Source organism: Phyllostomus hastatus, unplaced genomic scaffold, assembly GCF_019186645.2.
Source record: "Phyllostomus hastatus isolate PE091 unplaced genomic scaffold, TTU_PhHast_1.1 phas_scaffold_46, whole genome shotgun sequence".
NCBI lineage: Eukaryota > Metazoa > Chordata > Mammalia > Chiroptera > Phyllostomidae > Phyllostomus > Phyllostomus hastatus.
The window spans coordinates 16,359,839-16,383,586 of NW_025334032.1; the positions used below are offsets into that span (position 1 = coordinate 16,359,839).

General features: G+C 43.9%; 1 protein-coding gene across 3 annotated transcripts in view; it reads left to right on the forward strand.

Moving 5' to 3' along the window:
* The window catches only part of COL4A2 (collagen type IV alpha 2 chain), a 187,655-nt gene that overhangs the window by 88,787 nt on the left and 75,120 nt on the right, over nucleotides 1-23,748 (forward strand). For all 3 annotated transcript variants that reach the window (XM_045821225.1, XM_045821224.1, XM_045821223.1), the window contains exons 5-6: nucleotides 23,405-23,539; nucleotides 23,625-23,669. In XM_045821225.1, coding sequence (XP_045677181.1) covers nucleotides 23,405-23,539; nucleotides 23,625-23,669 — 180 coding nt within the window. The remainder of the gene's footprint in view (nucleotides 1-23,404; nucleotides 23,540-23,624; nucleotides 23,670-23,748) is intronic.

Here is a 23,748-nt window from a genome sequence, read left to right on the forward strand (position 1 = left end):
TCGAACCTACAACCTTTTGGTGCACAGGACAATGCTCCAGACAACTGAGCCACCTGTCCAAGGCCACACCATGTTTTATATTCTCTAATTTATTTATTGTTTTGAATCCCATAAAAAGATTCTATAATGTTAAATTTTAATGGCCCTCCACTTTGAAAAGATGGGCCAATTTTGCTGGAAGCATCTGTGTCAGACCTAAGGAAGAAGCTGTCCACCCTGGGAAAAGACACAAACTGCAGCCTCCAGTGAAAGATAACCTCACCATTTAAGTATTTTAAGGACTTTGATGTTATTTTTAGAAAAGCACAAAAATCTGAATTAAAAATCAGATTTCTTTTTTTGCTCCTGCTTCCTTTTCCTTTCCTTGTTTCTTCTTCTCGGTTGTTTCCATTGCTATTTTTATATACCTCTTGGGGGTGGGGAGTGTGCACAGTGTGAGATATATTTATGTAAGTACAACTCAAAATAATTAACATGTATACCTGCTTTGAGGAAAACTCACCCAACCTATTGAAATAACAGCAGTGAATATAAATCAGCAAAAGATCAGACATAGAAGTTGAAAGTCGCACTGGCTTTGGAAATGGAAAACAAAAGTCACAGTCAACGTGATATGTACCAGCTATATCCAGCCCAGGGGCAGGTCAGAACAGTGAATCATCTAGTGACTTGTTGTGGGACCACTCACTAGATTAATTTAGGTTGATTTTTTAAACTCCACGTGAAAATAATTGTTGCCCCTTAGTTGTCTAATTGTATCTATATTGGCTTGCTTGGGCCATTTTATAAAAAGAGATGAAGCACAAATTCCTGCCAGTTTTTCGCTGTAGGAACTTTCTTCCTTGGCAGTAAGATAGGATGCAAACGTTGTCAAGCCACAGCTGTGTGATGCCCAGTGCTCCAGCAGCCATTCTGAAGAGCATTTAAGAAAGAGTCAAAAGAAGAAAAGCGCAGGGGGAGAGAAAGGCATGAATACTTACTGCACCCTTTGTGCTACACACTCAACTCACAGAATCCTTACAGAAATACTTACTTTATAGAGAGTGAGCCTGAAGTTAAATCACTTGCCAATGTCACACGAGGAGGAAGTATCAGAGAGAGGTAAAACGTGTCCTTCCATACACCCTCAAACCTCTGAGCCTGAAAACCTAGTTGAAAAGCTTATGCTCACAGAACAACTGGGGAAAAGTGCCAACATTAAATATTAATGACAAATTAATGCTGGTGCTTGGGGCAAAATGGAACTATCTCATCTTGACTTGGTGGGAATGAAGGAAAAATCTAGCGTTACCCATCATGGATGTTAACGTGCCTCTTTAAGTTTGGTTTGCCCCAGACCACAGTCTCGCTTATCTGACCCATTATAGCTCTTTTCTTCCCTGCAAACTGACAGATCACTAGTGTGCAGGTTTCAGCCGAGGTCTGCAGAACCTTTCATTCTCGGGATGCGGGTCATTTCCCAGGTGATGCAGTTCACTTGTGTGAAACGTGAAAGTATTAGAACTTTTCAAAAATGGTTTAAGTTTGAAGGGATTTGCCATGAAAATGTTTTAAAATGTAAATTCCCACACAACTATTCTGATTTATTTTCATCTGATTATACAGGGTCCAGCACAAGTAACGCCCCTTTTTTATTACAAAACCTTTTATTATGAAATCATAAACATGTAATTCTGCAACATAACAATGTCACACTCAAGCACACCATATGACATCTTAGGTGAAATGTTCAAATCGCTGTCCGTCTCATGTGAGACATTCGAATACCCTATGAACCATACTCAAGCAGTCATTACTTCTGCCAGACCCTGTATTTGCAATCTGTGGTCTTCCTGGCAGGAATATGAAAGGCTACCTGCTTCTTCCTGAGGGAAAAATTCTGTTTCGAGGCCAAGAGAAGGTGGGATTTGAGTGAGGTTTGCTTTGGTCATGGCTTCTATAGCTCAATAATTGCACAAGTTCCCTCTGTAAGATGCTTGATTAAAATTCTTGATGACTTTAGTAATCACCACAAGGCTAAGAGAATCTAATGTTGTTGAATTTGTTCCATACTCATAATATATTCAGTAACCATGTGTAGTAATCAGACAAATTCTCTGAAACATGCCGCCAGCTGTGTTTCTAGACTTTAATAAAGTTTGTGTGCTAGCTCTTCCTGTAACCTCACTAACCAGCCAGCCAGCAGAGTAACTGCCATTTGAATTCATTCAAAATAGTGTGTTTGTTATGTAAACCTAATTTTCCTAAATCTTTGGGAGACCCATTTGTCTGTGTAATAGAAGTAGAAAAGTTCCTAAGGAAATGAGAAATTTAAATAAGATTTTTTATATTTATTCAGCATTAATTCACTTTATGGCTTTTGAAACTTTAGTCCCCCTCCCTTCCCCCCATACAAAATGGACCTGGGAGAAGAGCTGCAGCCAGCTTTCATAACTGGAGAACTGATTAACAAAACAACTATGGTAAGAAAAAGTACCATTCTATAGGTATTTCAATGTAGTAAATTGAAAAAAATAACCAGAGCAGAAAATCCTAATATTTTAAGTATTATTCACTAACTTGATCTCTGGGTTCTTGAGTGTGATCCTTATTCATCAACGCTTGTGTCAAACACACACCAAAAAAAAAAAAAATAGCAAACTTATCATTATGACTGTTATATCATTTTCCAAAGGAGGATAATATAATTTGCTAAAGCCTGCATTACACTATTTATAACCAATTAAATTAAAGAAAAAGTCTGAGTTCTGCTTCAGTAAATAAAAAAGAAAGAAGAGTTACTCAGAAAATGATTGACCCAGACTCCTGCTTCCTATAGGAGTTTCCGTGTTCACGTGCACGGTTCTGAGTTACTCATTGATGCCTCAGGAGTGAAAGACTTCAGCCAGCATTTCATTTTGTGAGCTTCAGCAGAGAGCTATTTAAGAGGGAAAAAATAGTCTCACAAATAAACTTATATTAAAAAAAAATAGATGTAGCTCTTGGGGCTTCCAACGCCTCTTAACAGAAAACATCTGCTGGACTTCCTGAATTTTTCTAAGACCTTGAGAACACACCCACACATTTCCAGTCTTTTTCCTAACTCTTGTAACTGCTCACTCTTGTAACTGACTGTTGTTCCATCCAAACAGTTCAGTTTTGTCTTTTATTAAAAACTCATTATTCCTTTGTTTATTCCATAGATACACATTGATAACCTACTGTTAGTTGAGGAGCGAAGGAGAAGACGAGAACAAGTTTATGGGTAGAGGCATTGTCAACACTAAAACCTAGTTTGTACATTGGGTGGTTTTGGTGTGTTTTAGTGTTAGCTTTAACTTTGCTCAAGGAAATCAAACCAATTCACTTTAGTGTGATCCGAGACTTTTGAAATAAATGATACAGTGATTACAGTATCAGGAGGCACAGCACATGCCATCAAATTTCATGAAAGTGTTTGTCATATAAACTCAAGAGAACCTAGTTTATGTGCTTTGAAGAGACCATAGAGTTCTGTTTGTATGTTTGCCCCCACTGGAAACTAAAACAAACAAAACTTATTTTTAAAAAGCTTGTTCAAAGTTTGCATTTTGTGTTAGGAAAATGTTCAGCTCTGTTACTTTCTAAGTACCATATTTTGCTGTGCATAATGTGCATCCACATTTTTGGCCCAAACTTTCAGGAAAAAAACTTTTGTTTTAATTTTTTCATTCATTTTTTTATTTATTTACATTTACATATTTGTCTTTTGTATTATAAAGGAATTTTAGCATTTATTTTTTAACATATTATGGTACAAGATATTTATGTAACAAATAATTACAAGACACAAGAAGAGATACAAGGTACAAGAAATTTTATACCCAGCAACAAATTTATGATATTTACATTCAGAATTAGTACTACCCAGGTATAATGTGCATCCTTATTTTTCCCGCAAAAATTTGGGAAAATAAATGTACATTATACATGACAAAATATGGTGGCTCCGTTTCCTTGTAAAGTGAACTCTGTTATGCTCATCTCAGTCCACTCAAATTTGTTCACTCAGTCCGCATTACTTATATTTTGAACTGTTCCCAAAAGATCTTACACTGTATCTCTGTAAACGAATCAGGTACTGTCCAAAGCAAAAAGTATCATGTAACAAAACATATAATAATGATGTTTTGTGATTTCTCTTATTTCAGCTACTTGTCTTTTTGTTATATTTTTAATTATAGTTGGCATACAGTAGTATATTAGTTTCAGGCGTATAACATGATTTGACATTTATACACCTTACAAAATGATCACCATGATACCTGGTAACCACCTATCACCATACCAAGTTATGCTCTTATTAGCTGTAAGCGAATTGCTTTTTTAAGGTAAACTTTCTGAGTCAGTGGAGCTCTTTAAATATGAACACATATTTGAAGGTTCTGCTTTTCCTGTAAAATGCAAGACTTGTGAAAGTAAATACATATTAGTTTTTCATTTATTCAACAAACATGCTGCCACCCACTCTGTGCAAGACCGTGGTATGGGTTAGAGACGCACATGTGAGTAAGACGTGGCAGCCACCCTCAGCAGACACTGCCTAGCGGAGGACAGAACAGGAAGCTCTCCCAGCAAAGACATAAGGTGTGGCATGGGTTGGACTGGGAGTGAGTGTCCTGACTGTGGTGATGCCAGGAGGAGCAGCTGTGCCGCAAGGGAGGGCCTTGGACAGCTCACCATTGGAAAGTGTGCTGTGGGAAGAGCAGGGGCAAAGGGTGAGGGTTTGAAGAGCAGCACCTTTAAGGAGCCAAGAAAGAACCCCCCGAAAAGAACCTGGAGAACAAGCAATAGAGAGGCTGGGAGTCAGCAAAGGTGGTAATCCCCATGAAGGAGAGGTCTGCAGCCTCGGATGCCTCAGGGAGATGGGGATAGAGGAGTCAAGACCATTTTAAATAAGGAGTTGGTAAAAGGGAAGAGGCTAGGAGCTAGGGGAGATGTGGGCTGCCCAAATTATAAAGTTCCTGTAAAATTCAAAGACAGCAAATTTGGTCAGAGCTCAAAGAGGTGAATTGTGGTTATTCAGAGGACTAGCATGGAATAAACAAACGACGGAAGATGCCCTAGAGATGCTTGGGAAGGACAGGATTTCTGATGTGGAATCTCTGCAGGACCAGGTGTGGGGTTTCATGTATGTGTCCCAGAAATACCCACTAGATGGCGCCAGGTGGGAATCCTGGCAGGGAGCATTAGGTTAAGACTGCCACCTTAATCACCCCTTCCCATTGCTTGAATTGGTGAGGGACCCGTCTCTCTAACTGCCAAATATTTCCCTAGAAAAGCATAGAACTTTGCCAGAGAGGACCTTCCATTTGGACAAGGAGAGTGGCTAGAGGACTTCATGACCTCTTAAAGCCACAAGCATAAGCCAACCCAGGACCCCTTCCTGCAGCCCAGGCTCATACCTGCTTCTCTGCTCTCTGCAGGTGAATGTGGGACACTTTTTGTTCAGAGAGATGGCATCTGGGGCTGTGGAAATGAGCAAGTTCTAGTTGAATAATTTATACACCATTCGAAATCACCCGATTTTCCCCCTTGGCTTCTGGAGTTTTTTAGGAGGGGAGAGAGACCGCGGTCTCTGCCCACCAGTGAGTAGCCTTTGGTCTTCCCACCAATCACTGTGTCCCCGGTGTCAGCTCAGTACCTTTCTGTGGTCTCTGTGCATAAACTTGGGAGGGTGAGCTGAAAAGCAGTGAAAGAAATCAAAGTCCATTTATAGTTGGAAATCATTTTCTGATGAATCACTCTAGGAGGGAAAAACCCTGCTAGCCTTTTAGTGGTCAAGTCTCTGCCTGCTGAATTGATTCCTGGCACATCAGACCCTGGCTTCCAAGAACGTGCTACTGTTTTACATGACAAAGAGGAATATTTGGCTCAAAGAAGTCACTGCCAAACTGAGCAGCTAATAAATCTATTACAGCATTAACCATAAATCCCAGATGTAAATCAGATAGCAAATTGTCATTCAAAACCAGCAATGTGTCCTAAGTCAGAGAAATATGTAAAAGGCTTGCAGAAGCCATTATCACCACTATAGACATTTGTGCCTTCCTCAGTACGCGCAGAAGTAGGGAGAAGGAGTGTATTCACCAAGCATTCACTGGATACAGGACACCACACAGTCCTAGAGATACACCTCTAAGATTTGCTTGCTGTCTGATCTTAAAGAAGTTACAGTGTAACCAGCAACATGCCAGTACATTAGCAGAGATATAACTGCATACAATGCCATTTGCAAATGGACACCACACTGTTGCATAACCTCTTCTAATGTGACTAAAACCAAATTTGTCTTGGGGCATCCAGCTAGGGCTAAATTACTGGCCATGAGCATGTAAGGTCACTGTAATCTAGTTCAAAATTTAGAATGAATGCTTGGTTGTTCTAATTTATAAGTAAACCAAGATGGTTTTCCTAATACTTTGCTAGATGTTAACTTCACTAATAGAATCCTCAATTTTTGTTCTTTTTCATATATTTTTCTCCCTTCTGTACTCTTCACACCTTCTAAGTGTATGAAGAAATATATATATTTTTTCCTACTCAGTAGTATTAATTCCATTTATGATCAGTAAACACTTGAGGATCAGTGAACTGCTTAGCTAGATCATGCTTGCCGAAAGGTGAAGAAGGACTAACATTTTCAGTTGCTTCTGTTAATCAGGAGGAGCTCACAGAGGCTCCTGGTGCAGGTACTTGTTGGAGACAGCTGATCCCGTAAGGCTACTGCCATCCAAACAGGCATCCAAACAGCCTCCCTCTTCCCCCATCAGGTGATGTTGGGAAGAAGTCAGAGTCATCACGAGACAATGCTTCTCTGTGACTCACGGGCTCTCTGACATATGACCCTAATGGAGATAGATAGGGGCAAGATAAATTTCAAATGATTAGAATGTAGTTTCATGTGGCATTAAATGAGCCTTCCAGGAACAGCCTCTCTGTTCAAGGTGTAGCACTGAGCCTGGTGGGTAGGCTAGACATGCATGGAAGTGACAACATGCTAGAGAAGGCCTGGGAGAGGGTCCCTGCCTTGGGGACTCGAGACATGATCAGAGAGGAGCAGCATTTAGCTTCGCTTCACTAGGGGCAGGGGCAAGGGCCACTGCAGGGAGAAGGAGAGCATTCACACATAGTGGAGATATGAACGAACACAGTAAGGACTGAGGGAGAAACCAATCCCGCGGCCGGGATGGAGGGGTGGGGAGGAGAGGAGGGTGGAGGGCAGCCTGACCACCACATTAGCTGTGGGCGGAGGGGTACAGTGTGAGCCAACAGTGTCCTCCCCCCATTGTTAAGTCTGGAGTCTAGGTCGATGTGTTACATGAACTTAGTGAGGGGCTAAAAAGGGCTGGTCACTGCTCTTTGGCTTTTGCTGGGAACAAAGCTGGAGGAAATGAGGTAACAAGTTCACCCTCAGGCATGCTGAGTCTAAAGTGTCTGGGCGACATCTAGGTAGAGAAACCCTGCAATGAAACATGAGTCACCTGCCTCCAAGTGTTCCCTGATGTGATTTGAGTGAACAGGAGAGCACACCTCAAGCATGCCTAGGGAAAGAAGAGCTAACGGCCAAACCCTCAGGAAAAACCTTTCTCAGAATGGGAATCAAGGAAAGATGCCAAACGAGATAAGTCAGAGGTGTACAAAGAAACTCCAGAGTGAACCAACATTTAACAGAGAAGCCTATGTGAAGAAGTGTAGCAGCAGAAAATTGTAACAGTGGGGAATTCTAACCCACCCCACGATTCTTTTGACGTTGTTTCTGGAAATGCTGGCTTTAACATGTAGGTTGTAAATAAACAGCATGTTCGTATAAGAATCCTAGGAACTACCTTCAAAAAATACTGACTCCAACCTTCAGGCATCCCAGCTCTAGAAGATAGGCTGACCTTCAACCTTGGAGCCAGGATAACGTAAAACCAGGATGACGACTTGAAGCGAGGTTGACTAAACCAGGGTGACGCACACCACACCGTCACTTGCCTTATCGGGATGCACTGTGCTCATCTGCACATAGAGAACTTTGCAGCCCCCTCCCTTGGTCTCTTTGTTCTGTCCCCTCTCCCTCCTCGTAAACACCTCTGCTTCATGGAGAGGTGGTGATGGGCTTTGCGACGTGAGTCCCCATCTTCCAGGTGGCCAGCATCGCAAATAAACCATTTTCCTTAACATCAACACCTGTTTTTCGAGTGTTGGCATTCGTAGTGGTGGCAGCAGGCAGCCACACCTGCTGTCGGTTACAGGAGGAAGGAGAGATCACCATGCTGGGTGCTGCTAAGGACCCCGAAGGCTGAGAAAGGCCCTCACAGTGCCTTTGTGAGGGAATTACATCATTGCTGATGGCCGAAGGGAGGGTTTGTCCAAGGGCCCAGGCAGAAACCGCTCACTCTGGTTCGAGGTGTGAGTGGGGGAATGTAGTCATGCTCTATCAGAATACAGAAAAAATGCTACCAGTTGAGATCCCCCCCAAACCGCACTCTGAGAGGTGATGTCGGAGCTATTGGGGAGCTTCCCCGCTATGCCCCCCGCCCCATGTTCTGCTGTGTCTCCCTTCCCTGTCAGAGGCGATGGTCAGCACCTCTGGTTCACAAAGTGCCAGCCCTGAAAGTAGCCTGTTTGGACCACCATCGGATCAGAGTGAGGAAGAGGAAGGTTTTAGTGTGAGAGGCCTCCCACGGGGCCAGGCCAGGTTCAGAGAGGAAACCCTAAACGCCCTCCCTCGGGGCGTTGCTCCTGCCTGGCCGCACCCAGCGTTCAAAGTAGGGCAGCCCCAGGAGACCATGGAGATGGTGATGGAGAGAAGACACACGCAAGTGCAAAGGGGAACATCTGGCAGAGGCGTCCTGGGCGAGGCTTTCTGCGGGTAATCCCATTAAGAAGCTGAAATCCTCAGAATCTACCGTGTTAATCACAGCCCTGTTTGAGGTCCATTCTTTAACTTTCTCCATCACCACTCCCTGCTCATGGGATGAACTGTATGCATCTTCGCTTGTCATATGGGATGTCAGGAGACCTTTGTGGAACCTCAAATGCACAAGAAGCATATCAGGAATAAGTATTTGCCTTGAAAATGCAGCTGTAGACAGCGGTTTGCCTTTTGTTGTGTGGACAAAAATGGCTGTTTATCCTTCTGACAACAGTTGAGAAGAACGAATGTTCTGGAGGTTGTTTTCACCCCATGTCATGAGAACAGTGCCGCAGCTGAGTCACTTGTCTGGAATGGATGTTAATGTTATTTGGTTTCCTCTCGCCCAAGACCTTGGGTTTCATGTCTGGACAAATGAGCCATCCATTATCTTTCCACCAGACTGAAAAAAGATCAGTTTCTCTTGGTTTGTTGTTCTTTTTTTAATTGCGGATGTGTGTTCAGTGTCCGTCCAAGTAATCACTCTAAACTGGGGGGTCTTAGGAGGGAAGTCCAGGATGTCCAGATAGCCATCTGCCGTGTCGAACAGGACTGCGAGCACCAGCCCTTTGTTTACTAGATTTAACCCTGACACTGGGCTGAGCACCTTCAGCTCACATCCACTGCGGCCCATGAAGATTGCCATCACGTGGCTCCGACTGGTCAGTAGCTCCGGAACTTTCAGCAACGCACTAGGTACAATATTATTATTGACAACATCTTTGCAAAATACTTCAAGGATCAATTTCCAAACTATTAGATACTTCTGAAGATGAAAATAAGAGAGACTAAATTTTCATCTGGTGTTACTGTCATTTAACCTTTCCCACTATTAAACATCCAGGGCAATGTGGAGGATGACAACATTAGTGAACTAGCATGCCAAGCTGCTTGTCACTAAGTTGCTCAGCTGCCTGTCCAGGCTGTGGAGGGCCCATTGTCATCACATGCAAAGCTAGACTAGATCTGTCTCCAGGCTTTGCTCCCAAGCTTATAATTTCATGCGTCTATATCAAATGCATGTACCTTCAGGAGGTTCCCACTTCCTGAGGGGATCTCTTAACTCTACACAAATATAATTCTGGTCCTTTGCAGACCTTCAGAATCTACATTCGTGGACAGCCCCCTGTGAGGAAGTAACAGGGAAGTCCCTGCCACTCTGGTGCTGACATCTCAGTCGCCTCTCTAAAACCCTTGCAGCCGTGAGCTCCCACCAACCCTCTCACCCATGTCCTTCAGCATCTCTTTCAAGGACTCCTTTCCTCTCGCACCTACTCTAGGAAACAGCTACCATCCCATCTCGTAATGTCTCTCCCAACTTCAAATTTGAAGTCACTTTTATAGCTTTTAACTTGTTCACAACCAAATAGCTCCCATTCAGGCATTTTCTCCTCTCCAGGAGAGTTCCGCCCCCATCAGAAATGCCGTGGCTGTGCATCGCCTTCCACGTAACTTCTCTGTGCCCGTCTAAGGTTAGTGTGCCACGACTCACCTGCCGGGCCTTGTTAGCCACAGTGGCCTTCTGCCCAAGAGAACATGTTCTCCCGGGAGGTGTGAGCTTGATTTCCCGAAAACTTCCCTGTACCTGACAATGTATTCTCTCAAAAATCCTGCTAAACCCCTCATTCAGGAACTGTGTAACAATTCAATCTTTTTACCATAAAAACTAAAGCCTACAGAAATCCAACACAATCCTTCTTCAACAATAAGTCCGTTCATGGAAGCTAGAGAAAACATGGATTATGAGAGGTATCTAACTCTTCCCCCAGTGTTTGGATAGTTGAGTATTTTAGCCTACAGCCCCACCCCCCACACCCCAGGCCTTCCCCGCATGCCTTTCACCAGAGTTGCTAAAAAGTAACAGAATTGACTTGTTTGAGTTTCACCTTCTCTCTCTGCCTTAGGTCACTTTCTAGCAGAAGGAGGATTAATAAACCATGAAATGGCCACAGTGGAGCAGCAGTTGACTTAAAGCGGAGAAGCGGGTTCTTAGCTAATCACTGCAGGCTGGCCAGCTCTGTTTTGTATGGGTTTCCATGAACCCCGAGCATACATTGGTTTATTTTTGTCAATTTGTCCATCTGCTTCTGGCTTGATTATAGCTTCATGAAGATCAGTCAAAGAGATATGTTAAAGAGTCCAAAGTCACATCCCTTTACTCAAGGGACGTTCATGTGGACGGTGACAGCTCCCTCTGGAGCTGTTCTGAAAAGCCGGGTGTGAATCCCCTCCCCACCGAGCCAGCTGAGTGACTCACATCTCTTTGTGCCTCAGTTTCTTCACGCGTAAAACTAATATAAGAACAGAATGTACTCCATAGAGGTATTGCCAGGATTAAATAGTTTACTTTGGAAAGTGCTCCAAATAGCAAGTGCTGTAGTTGAGAAATGTTAGTTGCTCCTATAACCTAATCTCACACAGGGACCTAATCTAGTAAATTGGTCACTACCTCTTGGAACTCTGCACTGGGCCTGGGTCTAACAGGTTCTCATATATATGTATACTTAGAACATATTCCTTTGAGCAATTCAAAAGGGAATGGAGTTATAAAATAATTATTGAATGAGTTCAGCCACCCTTTAAAAAGAAAAATGGACTTTGATATGCTCTTTCGACACCATTGGATTTTTCAGTCAAAATTTTCATCAGATTTTCCCCATGGGAGGTTAGTTGCCTATGACAGCTGGGGGATCTGCCCTCTGTTCCATAGAGGAGTGTCATCATAACCAAAAACAAACGCTAAATCCTTGAACTTGACAAATCTGAAGTTGAGTGGGGTGAGTTCTTTGTTCCCAAAGCGTGCATCTGACTGTCACCTAGTGTTGGCCGCAAGAACTGCAAGGTATTTCTTCTGCTCCCCACTTTCCTCAGATGGGGAGAATATAAAAGGGTAGTAAGAAGGTGTCCGTTGTTGATAGAATTACAAAGTTTTATTTTAAAACAGAGGCATTCAGAAAACGTTGAAAATCTTCCTTTTATAGCTTTTTCAAAGACCTGTGTCGGGTAGTTCCCACATTTTCTCCATGACCTTTCACCCTCCTGAGTCACAGTAGTTTCAGTAAATGGCTTAAGCAGATCTGGCGTATCGCTGACGGTTGTCCTCGGACATCTCGGTTCAAATATTACCAGAACTGAATTTCCTGGAGAAGGGAGTCCTGGCATTCCAAAACTCTTGCCTCATTTCTTAACTCTTGATTTCAGCAGATCATGCCTTGTTTATCTATCCCATCCTAAGCACAGTTTTGATAGGGCCTAAGTACACTCCTTTGCCCAAGTCTGGGTGGTCCTGTTTTACGATTCCATTTCAGAGGCCTGGAAAGCATTCTCCCTGACAAGGCAGACAGATAAAACCAGATCATCGGGTACACCCAGCAGTCAGAAATCCCCCAGATCAGCACGGAGATTGGAGAAGAGCAGAGGTTGTCGGTGACATGTTTTGACATTTTGAGATGACTTCAGGAACTGAGCAGGGAGGCGAGGGGACAGAATGAGAGGGGACAGCCCTCCACAGTGCTGTCCAGTGAGGCAGGTTCAGAAGAGCTTCAGAACTCATGAGCACGTTATGATGGTCATTAAAAAATGGCCTAAAAATAGAAGACTCTGGCTTTTTACATCCAGCAGCACCATAATTCATGTACTTTACTTAACATAACAGTGGGTTGTGTTATTATTTGTCAAAGGCTGTAAGGCAGGCATGTCCAACCTGCGGCCCAGGATGGCTATGAATGCGGCCCAACACAAAATCATAAATTTACTTAAAACCTCTTTTTTGCTCATCAGTTTTCATTAGTGTTTGTGTATTTAGTGTGTAGCCCAAGACAACTCTTCTTCCAGTGCAGCCCAGAGATGCCAGAAGGTTGGACACCCCTGCAAGGGATGCTGGAGACAGAAGCTCAAATGAGGCCTGTCCCACACACGGCACAGTGAGTGCTGTGGCAGAAACAAGCTGAGGCAGCACCTGAGCTAGTTCCCAGGTCAGGAGAACGTCCTCTGGTGCCCCTGGGAGTCATCAGGCAATGAGGCATGTACAAAGGCCCTGAGGTACAAGAGAAGCTGGTCCAATTGTCAGGAGCTCAGTTAGTCCAGAGCAGAGCATACGGGTGTGGAAGCCACAAGTGGGCAAGTCATGCTAAAACCTAAAACGGAAGCCCCTGTTTCATAGACTCCAGTGATAAATCAGAGGGAGCCACTGCCTCTCAGGGCTTACTCAGTCTTCTAGGATAGGACAGTGGACACTGGCACTTTCTGCAACCACAGGGACCTCCGTCAGAGTGTAAGACTCTGGGCATTGTGTGCTGAGCTCCCGTCCCCAGGAAATGGGCCCCTGTCCTGTCAGCCCCGACCTGCTGCGAGCCGGGCTCTCTCCTCCAGTTGATCTGAACCTAAATGCAAAACTGCATCTGTTGTTTTGAACTCATCACGGATTCTATTCGATCATTAGTGTTAGAAAGCCACTTCCCGCTTCTCCTCACAAAAGACAGAACAAAACATAGTTCTTTCTCTAAAACTTGGAATGACTTACGTTTAGACAGTCATGGGATTTGGGTGGATTAGTTAGGTTTCCTCTTAGAAAGGGGGAATGTCTCATGTTTTCTTAAAGAGGATGAAATGATTTTTTCAGAAAATAAAATGCTACAGGGTATAAAAAGAACTGCCAAAAACTGTGTTATGCTCTATGCAACTGTCTGCTCCAGAGGTCTCTCAGCCCCAGCTCCCTTTGAAATGAACCGTAGGGGATTCCAGTCCAGGGAGAGGACCAGGGAGTCACCAAGGACTGGCTGGAGGGGCGTCACCAGATCCAAAGCCTACCAGGGTGAGCCAGGTGGCCCCTGCTTCAGGGTACATAGACTCCTGTGTGTTTTTAAAGTCGCCAAAATATGGCCACTGACCTTTACGAGGTTTCTTCTTTAAACTTTTGGAAATAAAAATATAAATGATGAAAGTACAGGACAATTTTGTTCCAAGGCATTTTGCTGGGCTCCGGTTCCCATCCACTACAGAGAAATTCATGCCATCCCCTGAGCCCGGGGGAAGTGGATGTTAAAGCCTCTCCGTGCATTTCACAAACCTCCGAGGCTCAGCGTGCAGAGCGGCTCAGCGTGCAGAGCGGCTCAGCGTGCAGAGCGGCTCAGTGTGCAGAGCAGGCCTGACGATCCCAGGGGATGCCTGGAGTGTGGTCAGAGGCCCTGTGAGCCACTCCCGGGGGCAGGGCCACAGAGCTGTGGGCGAGGGGCTTCACCTCCCTGGGCTGTTCCCTCACCTGTCCTTTCTCAGAATTATTCTCTGGCTCCCAAACCTGACTCTGCACCCAGATTGCTTGCGGAGCTTGTTAAAAATAGTTTTCCAGGCTCCTCTCCTCCCCGCAAACTGCCAGGCCAAAATTCTTGAGGTCCTAAACTCCCCATAATGAATGCTTTGACAGCCAGCCTAGACCAGTCCTGGGACAGGAGCCACTTCTGGAGAGACTTCGTGCACCTCTGAGGCACACAGAAGTCACCTGGGGTCTTGTTAAGACACAGAGCTGGTTCCATGGGCCTGGGGGTTGTCTGAGTTCCCTCAGTGCTGATGAGCGTGGAGTGAGGCTAATGCTGATGATCCAAGGACCCCTGGAGATGCTCTCCGAAGTCCCTTCCAAGCCTTATATTTTATGAAGCCTTTGGGAAAGGATTGGGTTATCAATGGTGAAGAGCAGAGATGTACATTTGAAAAGTGGTATTATGTTAGTCTAATTTTAAATGGCTGTTACTCTTCCCTGTAAGAATCTTGCTAGAGAACAAGGGTGATATTCTCGTACCAGAAAGACATGTATTTTCTACAACAGTATATGACAACAGGGAATAATTTTTTACCCACAATAAAATGAAGTCTGTACAACAGATAAGAACTTAGGTTTGAATTTCTGTTTAGTTTATGTATAGTAGAAATTTTGTTATCTCCCCCCCTACATCTATGGAAGTTCAAGGTAACATGCTGATCCTATCAAAGATCATCTTTGCAAGTCCCTGCCTTTGGGGCAAGTGGCTCTGAGGTCACTTTTCAGGCCTGCTGTCCGGTGTGTGCTGGTTCACCCCCCTGAGGTCCTCCTACCCTGGGAACAAGACTCACACGTCTGTGAAGAAGCTGACTATGGGTTGTTTGTCCCTATAGACAGAAGCAGAGGGACCAAACTCTGGTCCCAGTCCCACTGACTCTGAGCAAACCCCTGTGGTCGTGGCCCACAGTGTGACGGGTGCTGGCAGGGGCTGTGCCACTGTGTTCTCATTGGAAAAGGGTGTTGCAGTCACAGTAATAGTGATGCTATCAATGGAAACTCTGGACTCTAAACTGGATCTTGGATTAGCAGATGTAGAAACCATCCTAATCAAAAGAAATGAGACTAGTAAAAAGAAATGCGCACCACAGACCTAGAGAATGGCAAAGAGACCAAAACCTATGACAACAAGCGGTGACAAGCACCTGGGCTCTCCCACATTGCTTGTAGGAATGCAAGTGGAACAGCCAGCCTGGAAAACAGTTCTGCGACTTTTTAAAATGAAGTTAAGCATACCCTTACCATATGACCCAGTAATCCCATTCTTGGATATTTATAAAAACGTAGGCACATACACACACAAACATGTGTGAGTATTTATAACAGCCCAGTTCACATTCTCCAAAAACTGGAAGCAATTCAGATATTCTTCAACAAGTGAATGAGTAAACAAATTGTGCTAATGGGATACAACAGAACACTCCTGTGATACAAAGGAGCAAACTGCTCATACACAGAACAGGGCAGAGACAGGGCTGGTGAATTTCAAATGCATTACACTGAGTAAAAGAAGCCAGACTCAAAAGATGACATACTGGATGATTCCATTGCATGATGGTCTGGAAGAGGCAAAACCCTAGGGCTGCAGAAAGACCAGTGACTAACCAGGGTTGATGACAAAAGAGCAGTTCAGGGAATTAGGGTTGGACAACTCTGAGCCCTTTTAAAAACTACCTGAACTATCCACAAAAAAGTGGGGTTAATTGTATGTAAATTTAAAAGTAAATAAAAACCACTGAAAAGAAAAACACTAAGTAACTGTAATTAATATAAAACAACAGATAAGTAAGTGAAAGCCAAGCAAGGAGGGAGAGAAGGGAGAGGAGGAGAGTGGTAGTCACACCTTTTCTAATGACAGAGAATTTGGAGCTCTATTTGAAACTTGTCCTATCCAGAAACATTTCAAACAAAGATCAAAAGGAAAAAAAATCAGTGTACCACAGCCAAGTCAAAACCCTCTCTTGTTCTTAACCTTTTGTTCTTTGTTGGCCAATTTTTTTTTCATAACAGACCAACTGCATATAATGCCAACCTCAAGAATATTTTTCTTTCCTGTGACTATGTTTAGTCTAGATGCAAAATAGATATAACTGTTGGTTCTGTTCCTGGTCTGTGCCACAGATGCAAAAATGTCACTCGCAAAGACTGCCAACCTGGTTGACAATAACAACAGGGAAGCTAATATTTGGAAGGCCGTGCTCACGACACTTCCTCTCGCTCCTCCCATCTGTAGGCAGATTCCCCAGTATGCTGGGCGATTGCTATATACAGAACTCCCCACTGGGCAATGACAGAAACACAGACCAGTTAGAACATACAGTCTGTGGTGAGTCACATTGCACTTGAATGTAACCTAAGAGCATGACCTAAGAATACTAGTAAAATATTGGCACGTGCAGTTGACTGATGAAAATTAATAGTCTGTAACTGAGACCGTAAATACGGACAGCTATTTTAATTACCTGTAGCTTTATGGTTTGGGTAACTCAAAAAGTTGCTGCCTATTAGAGTTGTCACTCTCTAATCGCATAAGTACAGCCCAAAGCCACCCTGTGCTGTTATCTCCTATAACAGAAAGGTTATTTGGTGACGATCGTTGATGTTGTGGATCGTTGGTCGTTGATATTGCATTCCATGTTGATAGCTCCTAAGTCAGAGTGTCTCGTACTTAATGGGAGGCCTGACAACCAGAGTCTCTGTGTGCTTCCTGTGGCCCCAGAGTCTGCTGTTTCCAGCCCATTCCTCCCCAGCGACCTGTGCTCCCAGGGGCCTGGCTCATCCGCACTCAAGTCCCTGTCTTGTTGGAGGACAGAAGGCTTAGGAAATAAGTCAGTCTGTTAGGCAACAGTTCACATTTAAGCAAAAGAAATGTATTTATTGCTGCAAGCACAGAGGCAATTAAAGGCTTTCCCAGAAAATCAACTTTTCCAACATAAGCCAAGCAAAATCACATCCAACCTATGAAAAGCTTGGCCTCGCATTCGTCTAAAAGCCACGGGGTGGGACTGACTGCCCATGTGCTGCCTGCTTTCATAATAAGGAGCAAAGGTTTTCAGACTTACTGGTCCTATGGGTGGAGGACGCAAGATGACACACTTCTCTCTGCTTTGAAATGTGAATCTGCCTGAGTCAAATCATTTCAGATAAAACCATACACAACGTCTGAGAATTAGAGATGACACCTGCTGCTTTTTGTTTTGTATGAAAATCATGCGTAATGGAAACTAGTGACGTCTTAGGCTTCTTTTCCACTCGTGCATCTGATTGGTCCGGGCTCACCTGCAGCTCTGCCGCTCGGCGGGCTGTGCGCTGGACCGGTCTAACTCCTCTCAGCACCACACTCACGCGGACGAGATTCCAGGCAAGGAGAGCTAGGTCTCCATTTCTTCAGGTTTGTTCACTTCTCTGGCAGACACTTGTTTTAATATTTGACTAAAAAAAATTTAATTTTTAAAATATCCACTCGGGTTTCTTCTCTAAATGTTATCTGTCTCATACATTCACTGATACAAATGTAGGATCTGGGCATGGCCAATATGCCTGTGAACTTCAGGGATTCTCTTAATCGCTGCCTTCACCAGACCCCTTTGGTGGTTTTCTGTTTTTAAGTCAAGCTTATTGAGCCATAATTTACTTTCAACTCAATGACTATCGACAAATGTCTGCAGCCGTTAAGCACCACCCAAATCGTGGTGTGAAACAAGTCCATGCCCCCTGCAGTTTCCTCGTGCCCCTTTCAGTCGCTCACCTCCCTCTGGCCCACACCTGGCACCACCAACCTGTTTTCTGTTCCTTGTTAACCCTTTTCTAGAATGTCCTTTAAATAGGGTGGTGGCATAATAGCATATAAATTAGGACAGGAGCCTTTGTGCCTGGCTGCATAATGAGGGACACCTTTGAGATTCTTCCTCGATGCACACAACAGACAGTTCCTTCCTTTCTACTGCTGGCTGGCATTTCACTTTATGGAAGTGCCGGTTTGTTCATTCCCTCATCTGCCGATGGACATGCAAGTGGTTCCCAGTTTTTCATTGAAATAAATCAAACCACTGTGACCACTTACCTGCGTGTCTCGTAGGAGGCATATGTTTCACTCTGTAAGAAACTGCGAACTTCCAGTTTCTACCACAGAACTACCACTCTGCGAACTTCCACGGGGGACGCCCCACTTCGCGTCCCACAGCAGGGAGAGCACCCCCTCTGCGTCCTGCAGCCCCGGTGCTCCCGCTGCTGTCTGCGTGTGAGCCGTTCTAGCAGGCTGCAGTGGTATCTGACTGTGGGTCTGGGCCACTTTCCCTGGCGACTGATGGTGTTCAGCATCTTTTCATAGGCTTACTTTCCGTGTGTACACCTTCTTTGGTGAAGGGTCAGTTTCAGTCTTTTGCCCATTTTTTTTTCAGTTGGGTTGTTCATTCCCTTATTGATCATTTATCGGGTATGTGTTTTTGTAAATATTTCTCCCAGTCTGTAGCCTTCCCTTATGTTTAACAGTATCTTTTGAATATCAAACATTTTATGGTTTGTGATTTTTGTGTCTTTGCCAACCCAGAGTCATAAAGACTCTTCCCTGCATTTTCCTTTAGAAGTATTATAGTGGTAGCTCTTACATGTAGGTCTGTGATCCACTTTGACTAAATGTTTGTAATGGGGAGAGGCAGGGTCAAGGCTGTTTTCTGTACATATGGATGTCATTTCCTTTACAGAGACACTAGCCCTACAATCTGTGTGTGGTAATTTTAAAAAGCTAGAATTCCGAGAGCCCATATAATTTTGCCTCATAAAAATAGATTCCTTAATTTGGAATAGTGCCCAGGACAGGGCTGATGTTTTGTTATGTATTAAATAAGAAGCCATAGGTAGCATGTGGCAGATTTAACATCAGCTCTGTCTGATTTGCACAGAACAGTCACCCATTATTTACTGATACTTATTACATGTGTAATATCCTGTTCAAATACAACCTTCACATATTAGCTTGGAATATGGTACCTACCAGGGGGATCAAAAAATTGCCCACAAATGCTAATGATCATCCCTAGGAACCGTGACTAGTTCTAAATTTCAGATGAAGGGGTTGTCTTCCTGAATCCTAAAAAACTAGCCCTTCCTGCCTTCGGGGCCATTTTACGTATTTTCAAATACGTAAATGTATGTGAACAGCGCTCAGGATAAGCTGGGAGTTGGGCTGGAATTCCCTGAGAGCCACCAGGAACTGCAGCATCAGAAGGCCGGGAAGGCCTGGGACGTGTCGTCAACAGCCGAGGAAGGGAGGGGCCCCCCAGGAGATTACAGAGGATATGGGGTGTCTGGTGGGGCGCCCGGTGCCCACAAAAGCCTCTCAAGACAGGAAGAGTAAACTCAGGAAGGAGAAGGGATTTCCTAGTATTCAGATGTTAGCCAGTAACTCATAAAAAGCTTATTCTTATTCTACCAGGAAAATACTGTACTGTAGATTAAAAATCCTGATATGCAATGAAGTATTTTATCCTTGGAAACATCTCTCTTTATCCTTCCTGGTACATGAAGCTCTTCTTACTTCCTTACCCAAGGCGAGTTTTAAGGGCACTAAACTATGAATGTAAACAGGTACCACCTTGGAGTTGCACAGATGTGAAACAGCTTGGGGCCCTGAGTAATCACTGATCTTCTACCTTTAGAGTCTGATGTTGCAGAGTTTTTCTGCACGTGCACACACCCTAGCTGCCCCTTTTACAGAAATGGAAATTCCAAATTCATGAAAGCTTAGTGAGTGTCACAGGACTTGAAGTGCATTCTCTCTACAGTCGTGGTATTTAAGCAATGTGTAGTCAAGTCTGGACTCATTCTATCCACTTTTTTCAGACTTCAGCTTCCAAAACTGACCCCAGACATCCCACAGATACTGCAGAAGTGATTTCGAAAGGGAAGAGGTGTTGTGCCACCATCCACTCTATCAGTGACCAAAGTGCATTCTGTCTTGCTGCAGATATCACTGGAGCATAAGACCCAGGAAAATTGACTTAGAAATAGCATTTAACAAACATAAATATTAGATTTCCCTCTGACTCAGTGAGTCCGAACTTTCTTCTGATATGCAACTTCGTGCGTAAGAGATTTTTCTTTTTAAAAGATACCTGTGTCCTCTCATAGGAACATCAGAAGGGGAAGGAGGGTGGGGTCGTGCAGTGATTCTCAAATGTCACTGTACTAAGAAACCCCCTGAGGATCATGTGCAATGCAGGTCAGAAGGTCTGGGCCAGGCCTGAGGCTCTGCGTTACTCACACACTCTCTGGTGGCTGATGTAGCTCACAGACCTCACCTGAGCAAGAAGTTAAATGGAAGGTGGAAGGCTTCAGAGTCAGCCCACTCCCCAGGCCTAACTGCATTAACAGTCCATTCTTCCCACCAAACCTTCCCAAGCCCCCATTGTCCCCTCTCACAAATGGGAGAGGTGCCTGCTCTATGCATTTGTCATGGTTACAAAATTAAGGAAATAAGATATACAATATCTTGAGACATGTAACAGTGCTTCACCACAGAGGTTACACAATTAAGTGGTGCTTTCCAATATCCTGTTTCCTAGGAAGTGATACATGACTGTAAATCAGATTCTCTGGTGAGGACAGGGCATAGCGTATGGTCTGTTGGCTTTTAAGAAATATTTTGTAGAAATTCTTTTGTTAAGTATATTGCAGGAATTTTAGGAGATTTAGTGATCCAGCAGCTTTTGAGATTTATATAAAAACATTTAAACTGTAGTCCTGTTTTTTCTGGGCTAATTTTTATTTTTAACATCACTTATTACAAAAGGAAAGGAAGAGATGGAAATAACTTTTCCAAATGGGACTTTTCAACTGAGGATGGAAATTGATGATGATGATTAATTAGCACAGAGGGAAACCCTTTTCATCAACCCGATAGTCCCAACTGCTCCTTACAAACAAACACACGAGGTGCCAGCATGGGCAGGACATCCGAGGGAACAGTCTCACGTCCTGATCACTGAAACATGCATTCGAAGGTCATCGCACTGGGACAAAAACGTCCATTCCGTCTCAGCCACACAGGGTTTGAACTGCGGGCAGGAGTGACAGTTCAGTCCCCGAGGGCCGGGCTCTGATTCGGATTCTCTCCAGCTCCTCCTGGCCCTTCCCCAGGACGGAAGCTGGGTGGAATTTTGGGAAATGTTCCATCTGTCAGAAGCTCAGGATGACTCTTTAGAGTGACACCGACTTCACTTCCACCAGAACGGCTGTAATTTTTTTAATGGAAAATAACAGTTGTTGGCAGGAATGTAGAAAAATCTGGCGCCCTCCCACTGTTGGTGGGAATGCAAAATTATGAAAAACAGTATGGCATTCTCTCAGAAAGATGAACATGGAATTACCGTAGGACTCGGCGATTCCACTGCTAAGAATGAACCCGAAAAAAAACAAAGACTTCAGTGGGGGACACGCTCAAGCACCTTCACAGCACCATTCACAGCCAGACAAACAGACCACGGTCTGCCATCCACTGGCATGTCACTCAGCTCTGACGATGGATGAGGTACTGAGACATGATCACACAGGATACGGATGGACTTCAAAGTTAATGCTGTTAAATGAAAGAAGCCAGACAAAAAAGGGTCACATTATCATGCATGTAATTTCATTGACATGAAATACCAAGAAGGGAGAAACCCCAAAGCAGACGGGTGGCTCGCAGCCTGGGGGTGGGGAGGAATGGAGAGTGACTGCGCGGTGGGTGCGAGGTTTCCTCTGGGGATGACGAGATGTTTTGGACCTAGAGAGGGGACATTGTGAACGTACTGGGAGCCACTTTAAAAATGTTCAGTTTTATGTGATGGGAATTTCACCTCCATTAAAAGAAAAAAGTAACAACTTGCTCCAGAAAAGGAAAGACTGGAGTTTTCTTCCCAAAGTCAGACTTCCCAGCCGAGACTTTATGGTTAAAAAGAAGTTCCCTGATGATGGAAGGAAAAGGAGTCCGTGATGGCGTCAGTCACGTTCCCCGTGAAAGAGAGCCGAAGAAAGGTTCACCAGTCCAAGACAAGAATGTGGCTTTGTCATCATTCAGACACACAGATTTCGTTTTGATGAGTAGTGGATGTTCCCCTTAGTTGGCTCCATTCACTAGTCCCCTGGAGAGAGATTTAGTTTATGGACAGAAAAAATGACAGTACTAATGAGGAACATTTTATCCCCCAAAGGACGCGCCCTGTAAACACAGACAAGCCTCATCATGATGAGGGAACATGGGGCTTAGGGGCATGGTATATAATCACAAGACGGCTATATTCTCACAGAGACACAAACAGAACAAAAATGAGCACAACTGGGAAAGTCATAAAAATCAGAATCAAAGCATATTTTGTCCCCAAATTTGTAACAAATGTAGCATACTGAGACTCCTGACTAGAAGCTAACTAGCATGAGCCTGGGGCATCAAGAGTCCAAGGGCAGGGCTGTCTGCCTTGGACCACAGTCCCCCTCCCCTCCCTGTCCGGGTGTGACCGCTCCAGGAGCCTCGTGGAAGAGGAACCACACAGTGCTCGTCCTTTTCTGACTGGCTTATGTCACTTCGTGTAAGGTCCTCAAGCTCCATTCGTGTTGTGACGTGTGTCAGAACTTCCTTCTAAGGTGAATAATATTTCATCACATGGATGACCCACATTTTGTTTTTCCATTGATCCATCGATGGACACTTGGCTCCCACCTCTTAGCTATTGTAAAAATGCTGCGGTGAATATGGATGTAGAAATAATCTGTTTAAGTCTCTGCTTTCAATTCTTTTGAGTATCATCCCATAACTATTGTATGCATTATGTTAAGGTAGAGATTTAAAAAATCTTAGAAATTTGTTTGGAACTTTTTTTTATTTAAGAAAAGGACATTTTTAAAAAACCAAGTTGATTCTTTCCAGCCCAATATTATCATTTCACAGTGGCGTCACTTTAGTAATTTAGGATCATTTTCTCTTATATTTAATAGTTTTTTTCTTTTAGCTCCATGAATTCTTTCTTTGCCAGAAGTCACTTTGTGGTTATGGTGCAGAAGGTGGTAGTTACATATAATGTTCTCTGAAGATTATAGCTCTTTAAGAATAAAAGTGTGTTTTCTAAAGCAATATGACTGAAAGTGCTCATTCATTGCTATTAATTGTGGAAATTGAATGTGTGTTGTTTCTACAGGGTCAGCCAGGGCCGGTGGGCCCCCAGGGATACACCGGGCCCCCAGGACTGCAAGGATTCCCAGGACTGCAGGGCCGCAAAGGTGACAAGGGTGAAAGAGGTGCTCCCGGGATCACAGGACCGAAAGGCGACGTGGTATGGAAAACATGGTACTTCCGCTCATTTTATAGAGGGCAGTGGGTGTACTGACCTCCACTAAGTTTGTTTGCCTTTTTTATAGGGAGCAAGAGGCGTTTCTGGATTCCCTGGTGCTGACGGAATTCCTGTAAGTTTTTGTAAGATTAGAATTTTAAACACTGTACGCATGTGAACCAATACATTTATGACTCTACAGAAACATCTTG